Source organism: Parathielavia appendiculata (genome assembly GCF_033297405.1).
Source record: "Parathielavia appendiculata strain CBS 731.68 unplaced genomic scaffold N657scaffold_15, whole genome shotgun sequence".
Lineage (NCBI taxonomy): Eukaryota > Fungi > Ascomycota > Sordariomycetes > Sordariales > Chaetomiaceae > Parathielavia > Parathielavia appendiculata.
This window is the reverse complement of record NW_026944234.1, coordinates 97,464-115,863: the sequence shown is the minus strand read 5'-3', so window position 1 is coordinate 115,863 and position 18,400 is coordinate 97,464. Positions and strand designations below refer to the sequence as shown.

General features: G+C 55.6%; 6 protein-coding genes across 6 annotated transcripts; 2 read left to right on the top strand and 4 right to left on the bottom strand.

Annotated features, from left to right (window-relative positions):
• Window positions 1-3,353: 3,353 nt before the first annotated feature.
• N657DRAFT_665986 (uncharacterized protein) lies at window positions 3,354-6,098 on the bottom strand. Its single transcript, XM_062795317.1, has 3 exons — window positions 5,359-6,098; window positions 4,696-5,296; window positions 3,354-4,642 (listed from the first exon to the last, which is right to left on the bottom strand). Exons 1-3 carry the CDS (start codon window positions 5,675-5,677, stop codon window positions 3,745-3,747), a joined length of 1,818 nt encoding a protein of 605 aa, XP_062644389.1. The 5' UTR covers window positions 5,678-6,098; the 3' UTR covers window positions 3,354-3,744.
• Window positions 6,099-6,547: 449 nt separating this feature from the next.
• On the bottom strand, window positions 6,548-7,863 carry N657DRAFT_579376 (biotin synthase; the record flags this gene model as incomplete). Its single annotated transcript, XM_062789381.1, has 2 exons — window positions 6,548-7,474; window positions 7,540-7,863. 2 exons carry the CDS (start codon window positions 7,861-7,863, stop codon window positions 6,548-6,550), a joined length of 1,251 nt encoding a protein of 416 aa, XP_062644388.1.
• Window positions 7,864-8,418: 555 nt separating this feature from the next.
• On the bottom strand, window positions 8,419-9,086 carry N657DRAFT_636343 (DNA replication complex GINS protein psf3-like protein; the record flags this gene model as incomplete). Its single annotated transcript, XM_062791417.1, has 2 exons — window positions 8,419-8,967; window positions 9,045-9,086. The coding sequence occupies 2 exons, from the start codon at window positions 9,084-9,086 to the stop codon at window positions 8,419-8,421; spliced, it is 591 nt and encodes a 196-aa protein (XP_062644387.1).
• Window positions 9,087-9,404: 318 nt separating this feature from the next.
• Window positions 9,405-10,742, top strand: N657DRAFT_648776 (manganese and iron superoxide dismutase). Its single transcript, XM_062793585.1, has 3 exons — window positions 9,405-9,610; window positions 9,699-9,964; window positions 10,031-10,742. Exons 1-3 carry the CDS (start codon window positions 9,478-9,480, stop codon window positions 10,331-10,333), a joined length of 702 nt encoding a protein of 233 aa, XP_062644386.1. The 5' UTR covers window positions 9,405-9,477; the 3' UTR covers window positions 10,334-10,742.
• A 1,450-nt stretch (window positions 10,743-12,192) lies between these two features.
• Window positions 12,193-16,377, top strand: N657DRAFT_648772 (glycosyltransferase family 4 protein). Its single transcript, XM_062793584.1, has 7 exons — window positions 12,193-12,587; window positions 12,642-13,273; window positions 13,553-13,938; window positions 13,993-14,273; window positions 14,329-14,531; window positions 14,713-15,056; window positions 15,113-16,377. The coding sequence occupies exons 2-7, from the start codon at window positions 12,677-12,679 to the stop codon at window positions 15,900-15,902; spliced, it is 2,601 nt and encodes an 866-aa protein (XP_062644385.1). The 5' UTR covers window positions 12,193-12,587; window positions 12,642-12,676; the 3' UTR covers window positions 15,903-16,377.
• Window positions 16,378-16,441: 64 nt separating this feature from the next.
• Window positions 16,442-17,859, bottom strand: N657DRAFT_648771 (thymidylate synthase). The gene is made up of 2 exons (XM_062793583.1): window positions 17,552-17,859; window positions 16,442-17,491 (listed from the first exon to the last, which is right to left on the bottom strand). Exons 1-2 carry the CDS (start codon window positions 17,695-17,697, stop codon window positions 16,624-16,626), a joined length of 1,014 nt encoding a protein of 337 aa, XP_062644384.1. The 5' UTR covers window positions 17,698-17,859; the 3' UTR covers window positions 16,442-16,623.
• Window positions 17,860-18,400: the final 541 nt, after the last annotated feature.

Genomic DNA, 18,400 nt, shown 5'->3' with positions numbered 1-18,400 from the left:
GAGTTTCCACCCGCAAACTGATTTTGTTCTTGGTGTCTGCGCAGTTATTATTCTGAGCGATCTCCAACCACAACTAGTCAGGACCTCCATCCATTCGTTTCTTCAGTTGTCAACGATTTCATGTCCTTGTCCTCGGCGCATGTCAGGCATCCCAACTTCCTGAGCTCATGCCAATTCTCATCAGTCGAGCCGATTGAATTCCTCTCGAACAACTCGAATCTCGGCGCTTCCCATGTCGAACAGCAATACAGAACTCTGGCGCAAGCGTTCGTCAATCAAGCTGAGGCCCTTGTTGATAGCGTGAGTCCGCTTCTTCTCTGCCGAATGGTCACAGCGGCTGATGTGTCACGCTTTAGAGTACCCTCAAGCTCGCACTTCGCGCCATTCTGGGCACCGGCATGACTGGTGACGAGATTACTAAACTGGTCAAGGACGGTATGGTCAGAAATTCAGCAAGAATAGAGGCACAGTTTCGGTGCATTTTGAAATACCACGCTGACAATTCATTCAACAGTTCACGAGATCAACACAGAGCCCATTGAATCCGAGGCAGTCGGCGGCGCGCCCCAGCCTCTCTTGGCTGTTACCAACACGACGCCCGACACCACAGACGTCTGTGCTAAGAAGATTGCAGCGCTGGAGTTGAAGGTTGATGCTCTCGAGAATCGAGCTCAAGACAACTATCATGAAGAAGAGACCCGAAGCTAATGGCATCGAGAAGGAAGATACTGCCAGCGTTCAATTCGGTTCGCAGCTGACGGCGGCTGATGCTGGGAATGTCTCACGCCTGCGAAGCCGTCCGATATGACCGCGAGTCAGACACAAAAGGCCGCCACCCTTTACAGCGATTCTTCATCTGACAACGGATATTCTCGACTGTATCCCGTCCCAAAGAGAAACCCCCCGCATATCCCTACTATCCAAAGTATGGTCGTACCCCAGTGTGGGAACCCTGTGCTCCCGCCAGGGGAGAAAGGGAGACACTGGAGGGAGGCGATGGACCAGGAAAATCATTATGGAGGCTAGTAGAGCACAGGGATGCTGAGGTAGTTCGCGGGACACCGGCCGGATCAGGCGAGCATACATGACCAAGGATGTGGGAGGATTTAGGCTTGGAGGTTTCAGGCTTGCTTGAACCACTCGGGGCAGTTAAGTTCGCCCTGTCAACGTCTCGTTCAACAGAATTTGCACTTGCTTTGATGCGAGAGAAAGTGGCGCCTATGTCAATCAGGTTCAGCACTGTTCTGCCAGGGAAAGGAGGAGGGACGGTAGGTCGAAGTCCAGCTTCCACAAGCACCAGAACCTGGAATCCATTACCGTGGTTTCCACAGTTCAACGTCTTAGTTATTTCGTTTTGGGTCCTGGGGGATTGATGCCTTGGCCGTGACTGACGTGTGCCAACACCTGCAAGCATTCCCACTTCCGTATCCTTTCTCGCACCATCACCACAACAACAAATTAGCCGACCGACGAGAGCAGACTTCCTAAGCATTACACAGCCCACCGCACTTTTAGTGATATTTTGTCGACCATCCACTGTTCTGGCCATGACTAGCAACACTGCGCCAACGGAAACCTGGAGGGGGAAAGCTTTTGAGATTCAGCTGGATGCACAGGTTCGATCGGTTCCAGCTCTGGGCTCCTCCACCAACATTGACACTTTGGTTTCAGTTCGTCATCCAGAACGCCATGCGGGTCTTGTTCCACACGGGCATGACTGCCGCCGAAGTGTCAGACATGGTCAACCGCAGTGCGTACATGTTTTCCTTCCATGGACCTTTGAATGCTTGTTGACTGGGAAGGCGCCAGGTTTGAAAGCACTGGGCAAGGATTTCCCTGACCTCTTCGGACACACCTCTACGACTGAGTGTGGCCGAGAACCCGACGAAGATGCTACGGCGCTCGACCTGAAAAACTAGAAGACCGTAATGCTGTGCCCTGGCTTACCACCTGCATCCAAGGGTAGCTCGGGGCATGACGGCAGTCAATGAGCATTGCTCGAACCTCGAGGACACCGTTGCAATTCTCAAAAGGAGATGCTTGGGCTATTGCAAGAGATGGGGAAGGTTCTACTCTAAGGTGGATAACTCGGGTGGTTGAAGGATGGACGACTGGCTAAGGACGGGAGCAGCCACTGCCAATTCTCGAACCGCTTGGCCCTCTGCCAGAACACTGTGGCTGTCAAAAGTTGGAATTCTGTAGCATTCCTCTTAGAACTAAGAAGCGCGTTTTTGCATGGATTAAACTGGCACTCCTTTCCTGTGCAAAACCACGGAATGACTTGCAACTTTCTTGGAGGGAAAGGTTTCTTCGAACAATCTCAATAAACCCATCCTAGCTTACCTATTAGTTGGAACCCTTTCCAAGCTTCCATCTGGCATTCTACTGGCAGAAGAATTCATCTCTCTTGCCAGGGAGATTCTCACCAATCTCCAGTCAACACGCACAACTTCAACCTTCGCTGCAAAAACAGACACACTCTCGATCTGCGGCCTGACCAAGGTTCAGCTCTCGAAGACCTCGGCGCCGAGACAGGGTTGAAGGTGGCCAGATATAAATACGCCTGGGCCTACGAGCAATACATGATAGTGATTGCTGAGATCAATTATGTTAATGTTAAGGAGGCCAAGAAACTCCGGGTTCAGCTGGTCGCGTCGATCAAGAAGATGGAGACAAGGAAGGCCAAGCGCACACACTGAGCAAGGTGCTCGAGGAGGTCATCGACACAATCGGTGGTAATGGAGTCGTCTCAGATATGGAGAAGGAAGGGTCGCCCATGTCCTGAGCGCCCTCGAGGCATTGGACACAGCGGATCGTGGGTCATCAGCAACTGGTTGTGACTCAGAGGTCTTGACCTGCTTGGCTGATGCAGACGCAGAGGGTCGCAATGGCTAGCGTTCCGTTAGCGGAATCAGTTGGAAAAGCACCCTCTCATGCTAGTTAAGTGCATATACAAGCGTTGAGGGACGGGAATGGGAAAGACGTCGTCTGTAGCCTGGCTGTGACCTGTGATACCCGTTTGTGACACCGTCAACCTCTGCTGGCAGCAAACCGTTTCCCTCCTGTACAGCAACTGACCGTCAGGGAAGGGATGCCATCGTGTCCACCACTCGAAACAGTCCGAGTCGTACAGTGACGGCGTCCCAGAGTTATAGTGATATCTTTTTTTTAGACTCTCCTTTTAGTTGAAGACCGGTCTAGCAGTTCACGTCCGTCACTGGTTCTCCGCGCCTGGCGCGGCGTCGGTCCAAGATATTGAGGGACTGGTAGCAAAGCCCACAGAAGAAAACGTACCAGGGCAAGATCTTCCTTCTGAAACGTGGCGCGGCTAGCTTACGCAAGGATATGGGAGACACCTGTCATACCTGCTGCTCGGAGATCCGGGATGATGATCCGAGTCGCAGTCATCTGTGTCTCAAGAGCAGCTCGGCCAATCTTGCTTTCTACTATATGTCTTACCTAACTATGTACAGGAACAAAAGAACGGTGGGATACCCGTACATCCGCTTGACCTCGCCAAACATTGATAACAATGACATAAGGATGGTCAGCCCTAAAGAGAGTACCAGAAAGCAGAAAAGCAATCCCAGCTCCGTAACACCTCTCCAATGATATGACCGCTGTAGATAATGGTTCGCAACGCAAATGTTGCTGTGCTTCGCTGCGTTGTGCAAGTTCACTGCGTGGTTTCAGTGTAGAAGAAAGACTCCCAAAACATCCTCTTCACCCCATTCCCGGGCAGCATTACGGATGCTTGACGGGATGCAGAACAATATTTGGCACAAACAGCTTCCCATCCCAATCGTTCAGGATCCACGGCCGCGGTTGGTCCTCGTCCAGCTTCTTCTCCATCCACTCATAAAACACATGCTTGGCCCAGTCCGACTCCCACCAGAATGTGAGCCCGACACCCCTCGGGTGATCCGAGTCGTCGTGGCCCAGGCCGGTGGAACTCGCCTTCGGGCCCCCACGCCACCACTTGCGGCGTTCCCCGACGTTGTTCTGATCCTGGTGGAAAACAGGGTGCTGCGGGAAGCTCAGCTTCAGGCCATGCCAGAGGGCGAAACTGGGCAGCGTGGCCTCGGACGGCACGCGGATGCCGCTCTCGAGTTGGGCCTGGTGGATGACCAGCAACAGGGAGCGGGAGGCGCGCTGGATGGCGGGCGGGCAGTAGAAGCGCGGGGTCTGCAGGCCCGTCTCGAAGCCGTGGATCCACTCGCGGAAAACCCACTGGGTGGGCTTGTTGGCGTCCATGCAGTACGACGTGGTGATGACATCGGCTTCCTCGCCGACGCCCCACTGGAACGTGTCGTTGCGCGGGTCACGTACGGGCGGCTCGGGCCCGATGGGCAGGATCTCGCGCACGTGCACGGGACCCCACGCATGCGAACCACCGCGGTTCGCCATATCCACGGCGCGGAAGAACTCGCCGTAGTCGCCCGTCTCAGCAATCATGTGCCAGAAGCTGGATCGTTCAAGAGCCTGCTTGCGCGGCTCGTTGCGCGCCGTGGCCGTCAGCCGGTCGAGGAACTTGCCCGCGTCGCCCATGAAGCGCACGTCCATCTCGAGCTGCCAGAAGTGGTCGAATTCGGGGTAATGGAGGGCTAGGAGCTGGATGGGCTGGAACACTTGCCACATAGTCCTGGGTGGATCGTGAGCGATGGGCAACCCTACAGGGTCAGGAGAACGGCTTACCTGTGCTCCTGTATCAAGGGGTACCAGCTGTCTAGCAAATGGACGTTCCACAGCAGTGCTATCGATTGGAGCTCGGGAGGGACGCCAGCGTCCTCGAGTCCCTTCTTGTACGCCTCCTCAGAAGAGAAGATATCGTTGTCGTACCCTTCCGAGTCCTTCATGTCCACCAGGAGGATAACTTGGTACTCGGCGCCACTCTTTAGCGATGTCTCGGCAATCAGCGAGCGGAGATAGTACATGTCCTCGGGCATGTATTGGTATCCGCGCCACGTGCGCACCACAATGGCCGTTCGCCTCGACGGTTCAAACTCGTGCCAGTGGCGGATCTCGGGAATCTTAGCGACATCGCGAAGGGAAAGGCGGAGTTTGGTCGTGCGTGCGTCGTCAAATCGAACCGCCGACGCGGGAAAGCGGTGTCGGTTGCGTTCGAAGCAGTCGTTCTGCAGCTGGCCCCAATCAACACTGTCCCAGTCCACCTTTTTCCTGCCGTAGTCGTCCTTATCCTCGCCAAATCCATAGGGCCCATATCGCTGGTCGACGTTCATCATGGTCAGGTCAAGGCCTGTTTCCTCGTAGTTGCCGGCCCAGGGCGTCGGGTAGGCTGTGAGATCCCCACGTCAGCATGCGCAATTCACATGTTAGAAGGGGCACATCATCGCTTACGGCCGTCGAGCTCCCTCTCCTCCAGGTCGTCGTCGCGGCTTTTCCCCAGAAGATGGCCGCGGGGCCCATGGCAGAGCACGCGCTCAGAAAGCGGCGGCAGGATATTGTGCGTCGGCATGCGCTTGGGTGGTGTCCGCAGATCTGGCCGCTCGTCTTCCACCTCCGGGAGCTGCTCTCCTGTCCCTGACCAGCGCTGCGAGATGTCGCTGCGAAACTGCATACCGAAAAACCAGATAGTACACACTGAAAGCGCGATGAAGAGAGTCTGTCGAGTGACAAGGCGCCGATACTTGGCCCCGGCTACTGTAAGGCCGTTCATCTTGACGATCAGCGGCGACCAGCTGAGAGGGGTTGGGTAACCTCGTGTTGGCCGCGATGGCGATCGGGAGAACGGTATCAGCCGTTATTATGTGGCCGTAACATTCGAAAGAAAGTGCGTGTGGTTCGAGTAACGAGCGGACGGTCGAAACCTGAACTCTCTTCCGGGCGGGAGTGACGTTGCCAGACGGAAATTCGAGATGTCAAACCAGGGTTCGGCATTCTCCTGACAACGCCTGTCCAACGCCAAGCGAGCGCGGCAACTTTGATCGAGATCCACCGATGCTTCCAAGAAGTCTGGATTCGAGACCCGCAGCCGATGTGTCAGGTGTGACAGGCTTCTGTCATGTGACGGAATTGATACGGTCCGGATCTTGCCGCCCAGCGTGTTGTCATGGTTCGCATGTCCAACTTGCAAGACCGCCGAAGAAGGCTTCTACATCGCTTAGACTGTCACTTGCAGGTCTTCAATATTGCTCTCCACCGCCCTTTTCTACAAATGACGAGTTCAGATTCAGACCCGCTGAATGACGAGTCTCCCAACTGCCCTGGTGTAGCCCCACAATACGGAAATGAGGGGGGCGATTGAGCTGTAAGTTACCACGTTACCTAGAGGTATTCTCATCCTGAGTATCTTATGGAAACAATCCTCATTGAACACTGCTCGTCCTCCGCTATCTTAATGCAACAAACCATTGATAACAATCAGGGGGTCTCTCAGCATGTCCTTTCTTGGCCCAGGGTTCCCGTGGTCATGAAGAGGGCGCCGGTGATCAGAGGATGGGCCTAATTGAGAACGGCAAAGGCAGCAGCAGCAAACAGTCTATCAAACAAAAATGGTAGTCAATTTTATTTCTGCACATCCTGGTCGTCAAGCCTGACTGGCAGCGACATCACCCGCCGATACAGGCGACTTCTGGAAGCTCTTCATCGGCTGCAAGCCCCAGCGCCCGAACATTGCCGCATCCTCATCCCACCCATTGCACTCAGTTGTCAACATCTTCTCACCCGTAAAGATGGCATTCGCGCCCGCCATGAAGCACAGAGCTTGCTGCTCCTCAGACATAGTCTTCCTCCCCGCCGCAATGCGGATGATCGTGGCCGGCATGATGATCCGCGCCGCAGCAATGGTGCGCAGCATGCTCGAAAACTCAATCGGCTTGCGGTCCCCCAGCGGCGTCCCCTTGATCGGCACCAGCGCGTTGACCGGGAAGCTCTCAGGGTGGCTCGGCAGGGTAGCGACCGTGTGGAGCAGTCCGATGCGGTCCTCAGACGTCTCGCCCAGGCCCAAGATGCCGCCGGAGCAAACGTTGATGCCGGCGTCGCGGACGTGGCCGAGCGTCTTGAGCCGTTCGTCGTAGGTGCGGGTCGAGATGATGCTGGGGTAGAACTCGCGGCTGGTGTCAACGTTGTGGTTGTAAGCCGTCAGGCCGGCCTCCTTCAACTCCTTTGCCTGCTCCTCGTCGATCATGCCCAGCGTGACGCAGACTTCCATGCCCATGGCCCGCACGCCAGAGACCATCTCCTTGATATTGCGCAGGCTGTTCTTGCGGCCGCGCATGTCGCGCCAGGCCGCGCCCATGCAGAACCGAGTGCTGCCATTTTCCTTGGCGATGCGGGCGGCTTCCAGAACGGACTCGACAGTTTCCACGCGCTTGGCCTCGAGACCGGTGCCTTTCTGGTAGCGGGTGGACTGGGCGCAGTACGAGCAGTCCTCGGTGCAGCCGCCGGTCTTGATGTTCATCAACGTGCAGAGCTGGACCTCCGCGGGGTTGTGAAATCGACGGTGTACGCTGGCCTGAAGAACGGTCAGTTTGTCTAAAATTGAAGGTTGAGCTTCTGCCGGGAGGTCGAAAAGCTCACAGCTTGATAGGCCAGTTCCATCAGAGGTTGGTAGAAGATGGCCGAGATCTCTTCCCTGGTCCAGTTATGTCTTGGACCCTCCGCCGCAACTGCATCGCGCAAAATTCGTGCTGCTCTGTGCCGGCGTTCAGCATCATGCACTTGGGATGCAGTTTGGTGTTGCGATTGCTGTGGCAGAGGCGGGGGTGGGGGAGGGGATGCTGGTGACGGAACAACCCGATCGGCGACAACTGTTGACATGCGTGCCACGGAGAAGCCGAGGCCGGCCGAGGAGGCCAGCTGGACGGGAGCGGTCCGCAGGACAGTCCGGAGAACAGCTCTCATTGCGGAGAAATTGTGGCGTGACCACAGTTGAGTCCCCGATACCAGTTGGTGTTGTTAAAGAGGACGAGTAATGCGTAACACAATGTCTTGGTCAACCATATCGCCTCTCATTTTGTTGGGGAAAAGCAATGCAGAGGGGCATCCCGCGTCCAGCATGCAACCCTAAGTAGGTGGGTCTCGCGGGAGACCATGGTGGCGCGGGGTGAGTCAACGCGACCTGTGAGAAATCGAGAGGCCGAAACCAAAATCCGCGGGTTGCTAGGCGGCAAGATGGCTTTCGATGTCCCGGGGATTGAGAGTTTGTGCTGTGTTTCTGGCGCGGACTTCGAGTTGTGTGCGCGCAATGACGGGTATCACCGGCTCGGCTCCTCGTCTGTTATGTGTAGCTAGTCCGCGGCCCCCGAGAGAGGCGATCTTCCCAACTTGTTGAGTTATGCCATAGCGCCGTGATTTGGTTGGCAACCCGATCGCGCGCTGAGCGGCAGGCTCCATCAGCAGCGGCCCAGCTATTCTCGCCCTCTGGTTTCATGATGGGTTGAGGGCATCGCGGGGTCCTCAATGCTTCTTAATGCCCTCCATCCACTCCTTCCCAGACTTTGTGCCGTCATGCGCCTTGCGGAATAGACTCCTTTCCCACTCATCCAGTGCTCTCAGGAAATCCTCGCCGGCACCGCCAACACCTAGGTTGCTTCCCTCGTCCGCGCCTCCTTTGCCTTTGTGACCGACTCCGCCGACTTTTCGGGCATATAGCGCGACCTCAGATGCACGAATGACGAAGGTCTTTCGCAGGATCGCCGCCAATTCTTGCTCCTCAGATAGCTCCATCATTTGTGTCGCCAGGCCGTAGAAGTGGGCGCTCTGATCGCGTAGTGGCACAGCACGGGGGTCGGCTTTCAGCGCCTGCACAACATCGTTGCCCAGCGCTGGCGGCAGGTCGAAGGTCACGAAAGGTTTGCCCTCGGTGTCACTCGCGTTGGCAATGGCGAGCATTTCGGCGAGCCAGAGGGGAAGGTTGACCTTGGTGCCGGCCTTAAGCGGTTGTGTAGGCGTGTTATCGAGGTAGCCTAGGTCAGGAATGTCGAGTTGAAACGTGCAGGGGATTTTCTGCAGATGAAAGCGTTAAGTCAGAATGCGTCTTCACGATGATAAATGGGCTTTGTCCCGCGCCTTGCAACGCCTACCTCTGCGTCAGTGAGGATAGAATCAATGTCGTAGTAAGACATTGCGCAGGATGGCTTGACCAAATCTCAATTAGATGGAAAATAAACCCCCAAGAAAATCAAGACAAGATGTATCACCCACCTGATACGCAACGCTCAGGTGTTATCACCGTCAACACAAGCCAAGGGCGTGAATTCGAGAATTGCCTGTGGCTCCTCCCTTAAGCCACGGGAATAAGCCACAACACCCTGGCTCTCCAAGATGTGGGGCAATGACGAAATGGTGAAGTTGCCGATGCTTCGACCGAGCTTCGATCAAATCGCCGAGCAGCTTTGGAACTCTTTTCAAGAGTTGGTAAATCGGGCGCAACACAACCCATTCCGGAGCAACAACCTATTGCTTACTTCTTGCGAATCTAATTGACGTGCTAGCATACCGAACGCCAACGACATCATGTCTTCGACTCTCCTCCGCACCACTCCTGCTCTGCGGGGAGCTCTCCGAGCTTCCGGAGCTTTGAAGGCCACCGGTGCCCTGTCCAGCGCCAGCTTCGTGCGCGGAAAGGCTACCCTTCCGGACCTACCGTGTAAGTGCTCCATGGATGACACGCCTCCAGCCACTCGAGAAGCACCAGTGCCGGCCGAACTTGGACACCAACTGACCGCACACGGCAGACGATTATGGCGCTCTCGAGCCGTACATCTCGGGCAAGATCATGGAGCTGCATCACAAGAAACACCACCAGACCTACGTCAACGGCCTCAACAGCGCGCTCGAGACTATCGCCGAGGCCGAGGGCAAGGGTGACCTCAGCAAGGCCGCGTCCGTTGCGCCCCTCCTCAACTTCCACGGCGGCGGTCACATCAACCACAGCCTCTTCTGGGAGAACCTGGCCCCTGCCAGCCGAGAGGGCGGCGGCGAGCCTGATGGCGCCCTCAAGGTGCGTTTTTGCGATCCGGAATCGGTCCTCCATTCAGCGACCCCGTTGCTAATACGTCGCAAACAGAAAGCCATCGACTCGGACTTTGGCTCCTTCGACACATTCCGCAAGCAGATGAACACGGCGCTGGCGGGCATCCAGGGCAGCGGCTGGGCGTGGCTGGTCAAGGACAAGTCGGCGGGCACCCTGAACCTGGTGACCCGTGCCAATCAGGACCCCGTCACGGGCCCGTACGTGCCGCTGGTGGGCATCGACGCTTGGGAGCATGCCTACTACTTGCAGTACGAGAATCGCAAGGCCGAGTACTTTGAAGCCATCTGGAACGTCATCAACTGGAAGACAGTGGCCGCACGCTTTGAGAAGTCTTGAGTCGCAGTCGGTTGGGCGAGGAAGGATTAGGGGCCCTGTGATATTTGTACAATGTTTATTGTGAGATGGTCAGTATGGCAAGGTCGGTCTGGCAATGCTGTTTTATGACCTGAGTTGTTTAACAGATCTGAGATAACTGCTTACTTGAAGCATCCGTCCGATAATCAAGGAAAAGCATCGATCCAACACGGAGCACGTCATCCCCAAGCTGAATTCAGACCTTGCAACTACTGCGCGTCAAACTTAGCTCAACCATTGAACTCGAAAGAGCAGGCTCCGGAGGCCTTGAAACCATTCCCGTCCGTTTTGCAGAGCTGAGGGTTGCTCGATTGTATGCGAGTATCCCGATTAATGTCTTCCTGCCAACTGCCAACAAGGAGAACCCCTATTTATTGCCTGGTATTTGCCAGCTACCGAGAGAGCAAATGCCGTCGTTATATCGATCGAGTTTTCTTAGGGGAACGTTCGATTATGTCGGTTTCGCAATGGAAGACTTGTCTTGCAAGACTGAAAAGTCTCTTGGCAAAGCTCTTTCTCAAGCAGCGCGCCGAGATTGGCACTTGATACCGGCCAAATGCCACATGCAGCGCAGAGAAGGTCCTCAGCTCGATGCCCAATCTATCAGCCGCTTGATCTAATACACCTCAGCTAAGCAGGTTCGCAAGGTCAATCCCACAATATCCACCCCTAGTCCGGCGACACATGCTCGAACTCGAGAGTGTACCCATTGTGACCGAGTCCCGGCCCGGCAATTTCTGCCGCTCCACCGCGCTACCAGCCGGGCCGTCCGGGCAGTTTGGGGGCCCGCCTTGAATGACACATGGTTGGTGGAGTCATCTCACCCCACAATCTCGAAACCGAGTGAGGTCCAGAGGGTCAAAAGGTGGGCTGAGAAAGAGCTTTCTCTCGACACGGAAGTGATAGCGAAGAGTTCCTTATGGTGTTCCCGCATATACTTTGAGTTTTGTCCGAGGTTTTGTATCGTTTGGCAAAATTTGAGGGTTGTATCGAGGCATCATGATGTGTGTCCGCTTGGACTGTTTGGGAATGCTCGGGGACTCGAAAACCAATGTTGACTGAACACCCCCAGCACCAGGAGGAAGTTCAAAGAAACTCATGTCCAAGGTCACCGTGGACTACTACGTATCCCAGCTGCACCCTGGCGAGGTCAATTACGTTCCGGTGTGGCGTGTCCGGTCGGCCCATCTGATCAGATGATCCCAAGTACCTGCTCGCGGTCAAAGTGCAGATGCAGACAGATCTCTTCCAGCATGCTGCCTCGTCCGTACCTGCCAGTACATATTATACTCAATCTAGCCTCTAATCTCCAGATTTTGCATTTTCATTTCGCAAGTCCATCACTTCAAACTCTACGCTCGGAGCTGTCGTCTCTTCACCCCACCATTCCGAGTATCCCCACATCGTACCGTTCAAGCCAGGCCCATTCCAGCCGCTACCCCACCAAAAGTACAACGACACAACACTGCTGTGGATCGTCTCTGACATTGACATCACCATCCCAAGCTCAGAGTTAGGATCTTGACCTTGGCAGCAACGGTAATACCTTAGTCTACCTAAATAACCCAATTCTGCCTCTGACACCAAATTCTGAGTGAAGCTCTGTCCAGAGTTGCCCTACGCAAGTCACCATTTTCCAGCGTGAAAGAACGTTACCCGAGTACGTGCCAAGAAGCGGAAGACGCCCACCTGCCAGTCAACCGCCCGGAGATCCCGACTCATTGACACCTACCAGAACCAAGAACGCCTCCGTCTGGCCATCACACTTGGTTACTCTGAAGTCCTCACCGCCAGCCGTGAAGAGTACTGAGCCGGTAAGTCTACAATTCACCTCATCCCTTTCTGTCTTAGGGTCAATAGTTCCAGATATGCCCCTCCTTTCCAAACCTATCACATCCGCCGGGGTCCCTGCTGTCGGAATGAGTCCGGACCACAGTTTGTGCATTTTGGTTTGATGGTTGGACACACACCGACTTTGTTGCCCGCATGCCATGCGAGATAGACAGGGCAGCAGCGGCGACGAGCCGTGGACGTGGCATTCGTCGTCCAATACCTCTCGAACCCGCTGTCGGCATGCAGCATGACAAGATGTCGGGTCCCTCTCCTTGAACCACGGCTTGCTTTGTACGCTGCAGGTGAATGAGGACATACCGGTATCACAGCGCGGGGGGACACGGTGTGTGCTACCTGGAGTGCCACCAGAAAGGGGCGAATGTGCAATACCTACCCGTCAATGGTACCTGGTGCTCCCCACGATATCGGATTGAGGCATTGACAGTTTTGGTTATAGTAACACGGAGAAAGCGGAAATTGCCAAGTCTCGTCATGACCGACCGGTCGGAAGACGGTGCTCACAGCCCCGGGCAGCACGGGCAGGAGCAGCCCAAGGGAGGTCACGGAGATGCTACCCCACCTCCCCAGCTGCAGGCCGCCCAAGGCGAGCTGCGTCACCGCCCTGAAGCAGACCAATGCCACCCCCCAAGCAGCCATTCTGAACTTTTAGATGCAGGCCCCGTGGCATCCCAACCGCGGCAGCTTCCCGGAACGCAAGCTTCCTCGTCAGAACCACCACTTCACCCCACTCCCACAGACCCACCCGCGGCTTCTACATCTACGGCGCCAACGGCGGGAGCTATAAGCGCAGCTTCCTCCATCGCCGGGCGTACTCCAACTCTACAGATTATCGATCGCGGTCCCGTTCGGTCACTTGCCAGTCCCGAACCATCATCAGCACCTAGCATCGGTGTCGCGACTCCCATAGACCACCCACATCAACTCCATCCAAAGAGCATTCGTCCCTTTGTTCAAGCAGTCATGGCTTTCGAGAAGGGCCGCAAGTTTTCAACGGGCACTTCGGTGCACCGCAAGCGGCAGATGAGCACCGTGACCGAGAAGGAGGGTCAGTTCGGTCCCCATCTGACGGTATGTTATCCCCTAGTGCCATCGATTTCATGGCCTTGTTGGGACCAGTCGGTCTCCGTTGACCAATCGGTCACTCCCAACATTTCCAGGCCGGGGGTCTCACTTACCTGTATGGTTCTGGTGTTCGGCGAGGTGAATGAAGCCTGTTCGCATTGCTAGGCGCTTCCTTGCGAGCGTCTGCGCGTAGACTGGCCGATTCCGCTCTCGGGCTCTTACACTCACGGAACCGCGTCCATTTGTCTATTTATTTTGGGACCGATATGCTAACCAAGTTTGAAGACGCTCTATTTGGGCATTTCGGCTGTCTTCTCCGATGACCACACGGCTGTTGTGGCCTTGGCCATCCACGATACTGTCTACCTGGTGGACTACTCAGTCAAGCACATCATACTGGACGACGCCATGAAGATGGGCGCCGACCTGATCGCGGACTACGTTATCTCTGAGGTCGAGAAGTACGAGCACGAAAATTTCTCCAAGTTTATCGGCGCTGGGCTTCCCACGACGCTCAAGTACATGAGTCCCACTCTGTGCTCCCGCCTTTGGCTCGAGCTGGACATTGTGCCGATTGTCATGCGCCCTGATGACGAGCACAAGGAGAAGTCTTTCTGGGATGTTAAGCGCGTCGATGAGCAGGCCGATTCAATGGCACGGAAGTGCATCATGTAAGTTGGGAACCTGGTACGGACAGCTGGTACCTTCACTAACGAATGGGACAGGAACTTTGGTCCTTCGCTCGTCCCTCTTCTCCAGGTCGGCTGGCGAGGCGTCGTTCAGACGGATGCTGGCTTCCGTGCCCACTTGACCACGGTCCAGAACCATAAGGACACCTGCGGCAGTGCCACCTGGGAGACCATGTTGACCTATGCCAAGAAGCTCAGGGGCAACAAGACAAAGATCGCCTTTTTCAGCTCGACCCCTCAGGGTGGTGGTGTTGCTCTGATGCGCCATGCATTGGTGCGTTTTGCTCGGTTGATGGGCGTCGACTTGACTTGGTATGGTAAGTGCAACTCGACTCCTCGGCAGCGGAATTTCACGCAGTAACACCTGTGTAGTGCCCAAGCCTCGGCCTGGCGTGTTCCGTATCACCAAGAACATCCACAACATTCTTCAAGGCGTCAGCCATCCGGACCAACGCATCTCGGCCGAGGAGAAGCAGGCCATCATCGACTGGATCACTGACAACGCGAACCGTTACTGGTTTTCCGAGGGCGGGCCGCTGCGCACCCCCGAGGAAGGTGGTGCTGATGTTGTCATTGTGAGTAGAACTTTCGTTCACCGGTGCTCGGGCATACCCCTGCAGTACCTCACCCCTCCTTTATGTACGCATCAGCTGCAAGGCTGCTGCACGTCCTGGCACATGACCGGGGGTGACGCCGCACACGCGTGGGGGAGGGTTCGACACCGCTTGTCATGACAATGCATGCTGACAGGCTTAGATTGATGACCCGCAAATGCCGGGCCTGATCCCCCTGATCAAGAAGACCACGCCGAACCGCCCAGTTCTGTACCGATCCCACATTCAGATTCGGAGCGACCTCGTTGCCAAGGCTGGCACGCCACAGGCCGACATTTGGGACTTCCTCTGGAGCAACATTCAAGGGTGTGACATGTTCATCAGCCACCCGATTCCTATCTTCGTCCCCCACACCGTTCCCCGTGAGAAGGTCGTCTATCTTCCGGCGACTACCGATTGGCTTGACGGTCTCAACAAGCCTCTCAACCAGTGGGACTCTGGCTACTATGGCAATCTCTATAACGTCGCCTGCCATACTCAGCGCATGTAAGTCTTGTCTCACTCATCACTTGCCATTACCGGACCGATGCTGACCGTTGTAGGACGGAACTGAACTGGCCCGCCCGCAAGTACATCATCCAGGTCGCCCGCTTCGACCCATCCAAGGGTATTCCTACTGTGATTGACTCGTACGCCGAGTTCCGCCGCCGGTGCGAGAAGGCAAATATTGCCGATGTGCCGCAGCTGGTGGTTTGCGGCAATGGCTCGGTTGACGACCCGGATGCCAGCTTGATCTATGACCAGACCATGTCCCAACTCGAGACGTACTACCCTGATCTCATTAAGGATGTCAGCGTGATGCGCCTGGATCCCAATGACCAGCTCATCAACACGCTCCTTGCCAATGCCCACGTCGTTCTCCAGCTCTCCACTCGCGAGGGCTTTGAGGTCAAGGTCTCTGAGGCTCTCCATGCCGGTCGCCCCGTCATCGTTTCTGCGACCGGCGGAATCCCTCTTCAGGTCAAGGACAAGGTCAATGGTTTCCTCGTGAACCCAGGCGACTGGAAGGCTGTTGCCGGTCACCTCATCGACCTCTTTACTGACAACGAGCTCTGGAAACGCATGAGCCACGCCGCGCGCACTGGTGTCTCGGACGAGGTTGGCACCGTTGGCAACGCGCTGGCATGGTTCTACCTCGCGGCCAAGTGGAACGAGGTGGGTGTTGAGAAGCACGGCAAGGGCGGCCTGAAGGGGAACGAGAAGTGGGTCAACGACATGGCTCGCGAGGAGGCTGGGTTCCCCTACGCCGATGGTGAGAACTGCCTGCCCAGACATTTCACCCAGACCAAGGACGTCAAGGAACTCCCTGTCCACCCCAGGCCGGCCGCCTGAGGTGACGTATGGAATATGGTGCGTTTCATGCTGCTATCATTTCCATACTGCTATTTCACTTGCAGGTATAAGGTCGATACCATGGGATGTTTCTGCGGTGCGTAAGAGGTGTTCGCATTTGGCTCTGAAAATGGTGTGGTAGGAGATGAGATGACGGTTTGTTACGGCCACCAAGGCTAGAGACAGAGGAGTTCTTCCTGGAGCACAAGAGTTGATGCCTGGAGACTGCCTTGCTTTAGACAGCCATCCAGACATAGACTGAGAATCAGTAACAAGAAATGTGTCTCGTTCGTCTCAGCACCATGCACGTGCCTCACCGTGCTGTCGGGTTCCTTGATATTGACATCTTGTGATGTAGAGAGACATGCTGGCGTTGAAGGTTTTGATGGGAAGAGTCTCTGTAACGGAAGATCAACCAGTGCTACGGGGAAAGCAGTCCTAAGTTGGCCTTTCAGGTCTAAGAAAGGCTAAACAGAGGCAGAAGTTTTTCAAGTCTTGCACAATAAGCCTGCGACAGTTGTGTCGGAACAAGAATCAATGAGGCGACTGGTTGCTTTATTACATCTCGGTTACTCACCACAAATTCTCTATCATACCTGCTCTCTAAGAGCTAGATATCCAGGATGTAATGATAAATCCCGCCCAACCTGGAAACCGAAACTCAACTGATCCAATTAGTCTATCCAGAGCCGAACCTCCCACACTCCGACCACCCCCTTCATCATACCGACATCTCCATAACAATCCCCTTATGCGGATTATATCCCTTGATTATAAACTCTTCCGGCTTCCACCCGTCAATGGTATCCTCCCCGGGCGGGGCAGGCCGCGCGAGCTCGAGTTCGGGGAAGTCGCGCGGCTCCCGCTCGAGCTGCGTCCGCAGCGCCTCGACGTGGTTCAGGTACACGTGCGCGTCGCCCATGACATGTGTCAGGCTCCCCGGCACCAGCCCGCACACGTGCGCCAGCATGTGGGTTAGTAGTGCGTAGCTGGCGATGTTGAAGGGCACGCCCAGGCCCATGTCGCAGGAGCGCTGGTAGAGCTGGCAGTGGAGGTGGCCTTGAGGTTTGTTGTTGCTGATTGCTGGTTTGGTTGTGCGTGACCCCGGGTAGGAGACGTAGAACTGCGCAAACATGTGGCACGGCGGAAGCACCATGCGCGGCAAGTCGGTCGGGTTCCAGGCGCTGAGGATCAGCCGGCGGTCGTACGGGTTGGTCCGCAGCGTGTGCACGATGCGCGCCAGCTGATCCACGCCCTGGCCCGTGTAGTCTGTCTTGGCGTCGACGTACCGCGCGCCAAAGTGCCGCCATTGGAAGCCGTAGACGGGGCCGAGGTCGCCCACCTCGCGGTCTGTCAGGCCCAGGCTGTTGAGAAACTCGCGCGAGCCGTTGCCGTCCCAGATCTTGACGCCTTGGGAGGAGAGGGTGTGAGAAGACGTGTCGCCTGAGATGAACCACAGCAGCTCGGCAATGACGGCTTTGGTGAAGACGCGTTTGGTGGTGAGGAGGGGGAGGATCGGTGTGCCATCGCGATTGAGGGAGAATTTGAGGGGACGGGGGGCGAAGATGGAGTAGGTGCCGGTACCAGTCCTAGATTTTCGGTGAAGTGATTAGCGGGTGGGCGGAAGAAGGACACAAAGTGCGGGTTACCTGTCTTGGCGCAGCTCCCCTGAATCGAGAATTTCGCGGACGAGGTCGAGATACTCGTATTCTTCATGTCGGGGCTCGGTGGGGGAGGCAGTTAGGGTTGGCGCAGGGGGGGCCGGAGCGGCCGAATCGTTCTCGGGTACTGTCATGTTGAGGTGTGTCTCGTCTGTCTCAATGGTAGAACGGGGCGAGAAATAGGGACTGAGATCTAGGGGTATCTTTCGCGCTCGATCTTGAAGGTGGATGGTTGACAGGGAAAGGCAAGCAGGACACTTAACGCGTCAACGCGTTGGCGCGTCCGTCCCGACCCCACCCCCAAATTCTGGGTGGTAGTGGGGCAGGTTCAGAGGCAAACCGAGGGATTGTGTAGAGTTTGTCACCAGTAGGTATCACGAGTCTCACAGACGATCAGAAACGTGAGAAAAAAATGGTTATACCTTACAGAAGTAGCTCATTGTAACTTGGGCATTGATTGAGGCGCGAGAGGAATACGCTCATCACACTATATGATGCTAAGGTACAGTACTCAAATACCCGCTATGCATAACCCTATTCTAGTTCTCTTCACCAGACGACCAACCCTCTCAAGGACAGACAGAGAAAGCACGACTCCAATGATGTGACTAAGAGCGCTATGAGAATACCCTAGAGAATAGAATACCTAATGTTTAGTCTAATACCGAGCTGAGATCTCCTATCTTTAGAGGCAGCAGACTTTAGCGACATCGAGGGTTACCAGTACCTGTTGGGCAGCCAACAGTTACATGCTCAAGTAAGCTTAGATCAACCAAATGGTATTGAACAGATTGAGGTATGAAACGAAGCTTGAATTGGAGTCACGATTCCAGAGTG

Excerpts from the sequence above, each read along its gene's own strand:
- N657DRAFT_648771 (XM_062793583.1), bottom strand. The coding sequence starts at position 17,697 with ATGACAGTACCCGAGAACGATTCGGCCGCTCCGGCCCCCCCTGCGCCA. Across the intron at positions 17,492-17,551 it reads GGGGAGCTGCGCCAAGACAG|GACTGGTACCGGCACCTACT; the intron begins GTAACCCGCACT and ends CCGAAAATCTAG.
- N657DRAFT_648772 (XM_062793584.1), top strand. The coding sequence starts at position 12,677 with ATGACCGACCGGTCGGAAGACGGTGCTCACAGCCCCGGGCAGCACGGG. Across the intron at positions 14,274-14,328 it reads CGTCGACTTGACTTGGTATG|TGCCCAAGCCTCGGCCTGGC; the intron begins GTAAGTGCAACT and ends ACACCTGTGTAG. Across the intron at positions 14,532-14,712 it reads GTGGTGCTGATGTTGTCATT|ATTGATGACCCGCAAATGCC; the intron begins GTGAGTAGAACT and ends TGACAGGCTTAG.
- N657DRAFT_648776 (XM_062793585.1), top strand. The coding sequence starts at position 9,478 with ATGTCTTCGACTCTCCTCCGCACCACTCCTGCTCTGCGGGGAGCTCTC. Across the intron at positions 9,611-9,698 it reads TACCCTTCCGGACCTACCGT|ACGATTATGGCGCTCTCGAG; the intron begins GTAAGTGCTCCA and ends CGCACACGGCAG. Across the intron at positions 9,965-10,030 it reads AGCCTGATGGCGCCCTCAAG|AAAGCCATCGACTCGGACTT; the intron begins GTGCGTTTTTGC and ends CGTCGCAAACAG.
- N657DRAFT_665986 (XM_062795317.1), bottom strand. The coding sequence starts at position 5,677 with ATGAACGGCCTTACAGTAGCCGGGGCCAAGTATCGGCGCCTTGTCACT. Across the intron at positions 5,297-5,358 it reads GGAGAGGGAGCTCGACGGCC|CCTACCCGACGCCCTGGGCC; the intron begins GTAAGCGATGAT and ends GGGATCTCACAG. Across the intron at positions 4,643-4,695 it reads CCCTTGATACAGGAGCACAG|GACTATGTGGCAAGTGTTCC; the intron begins GTAAGCCGTTCT and ends CGATCCACCCAG.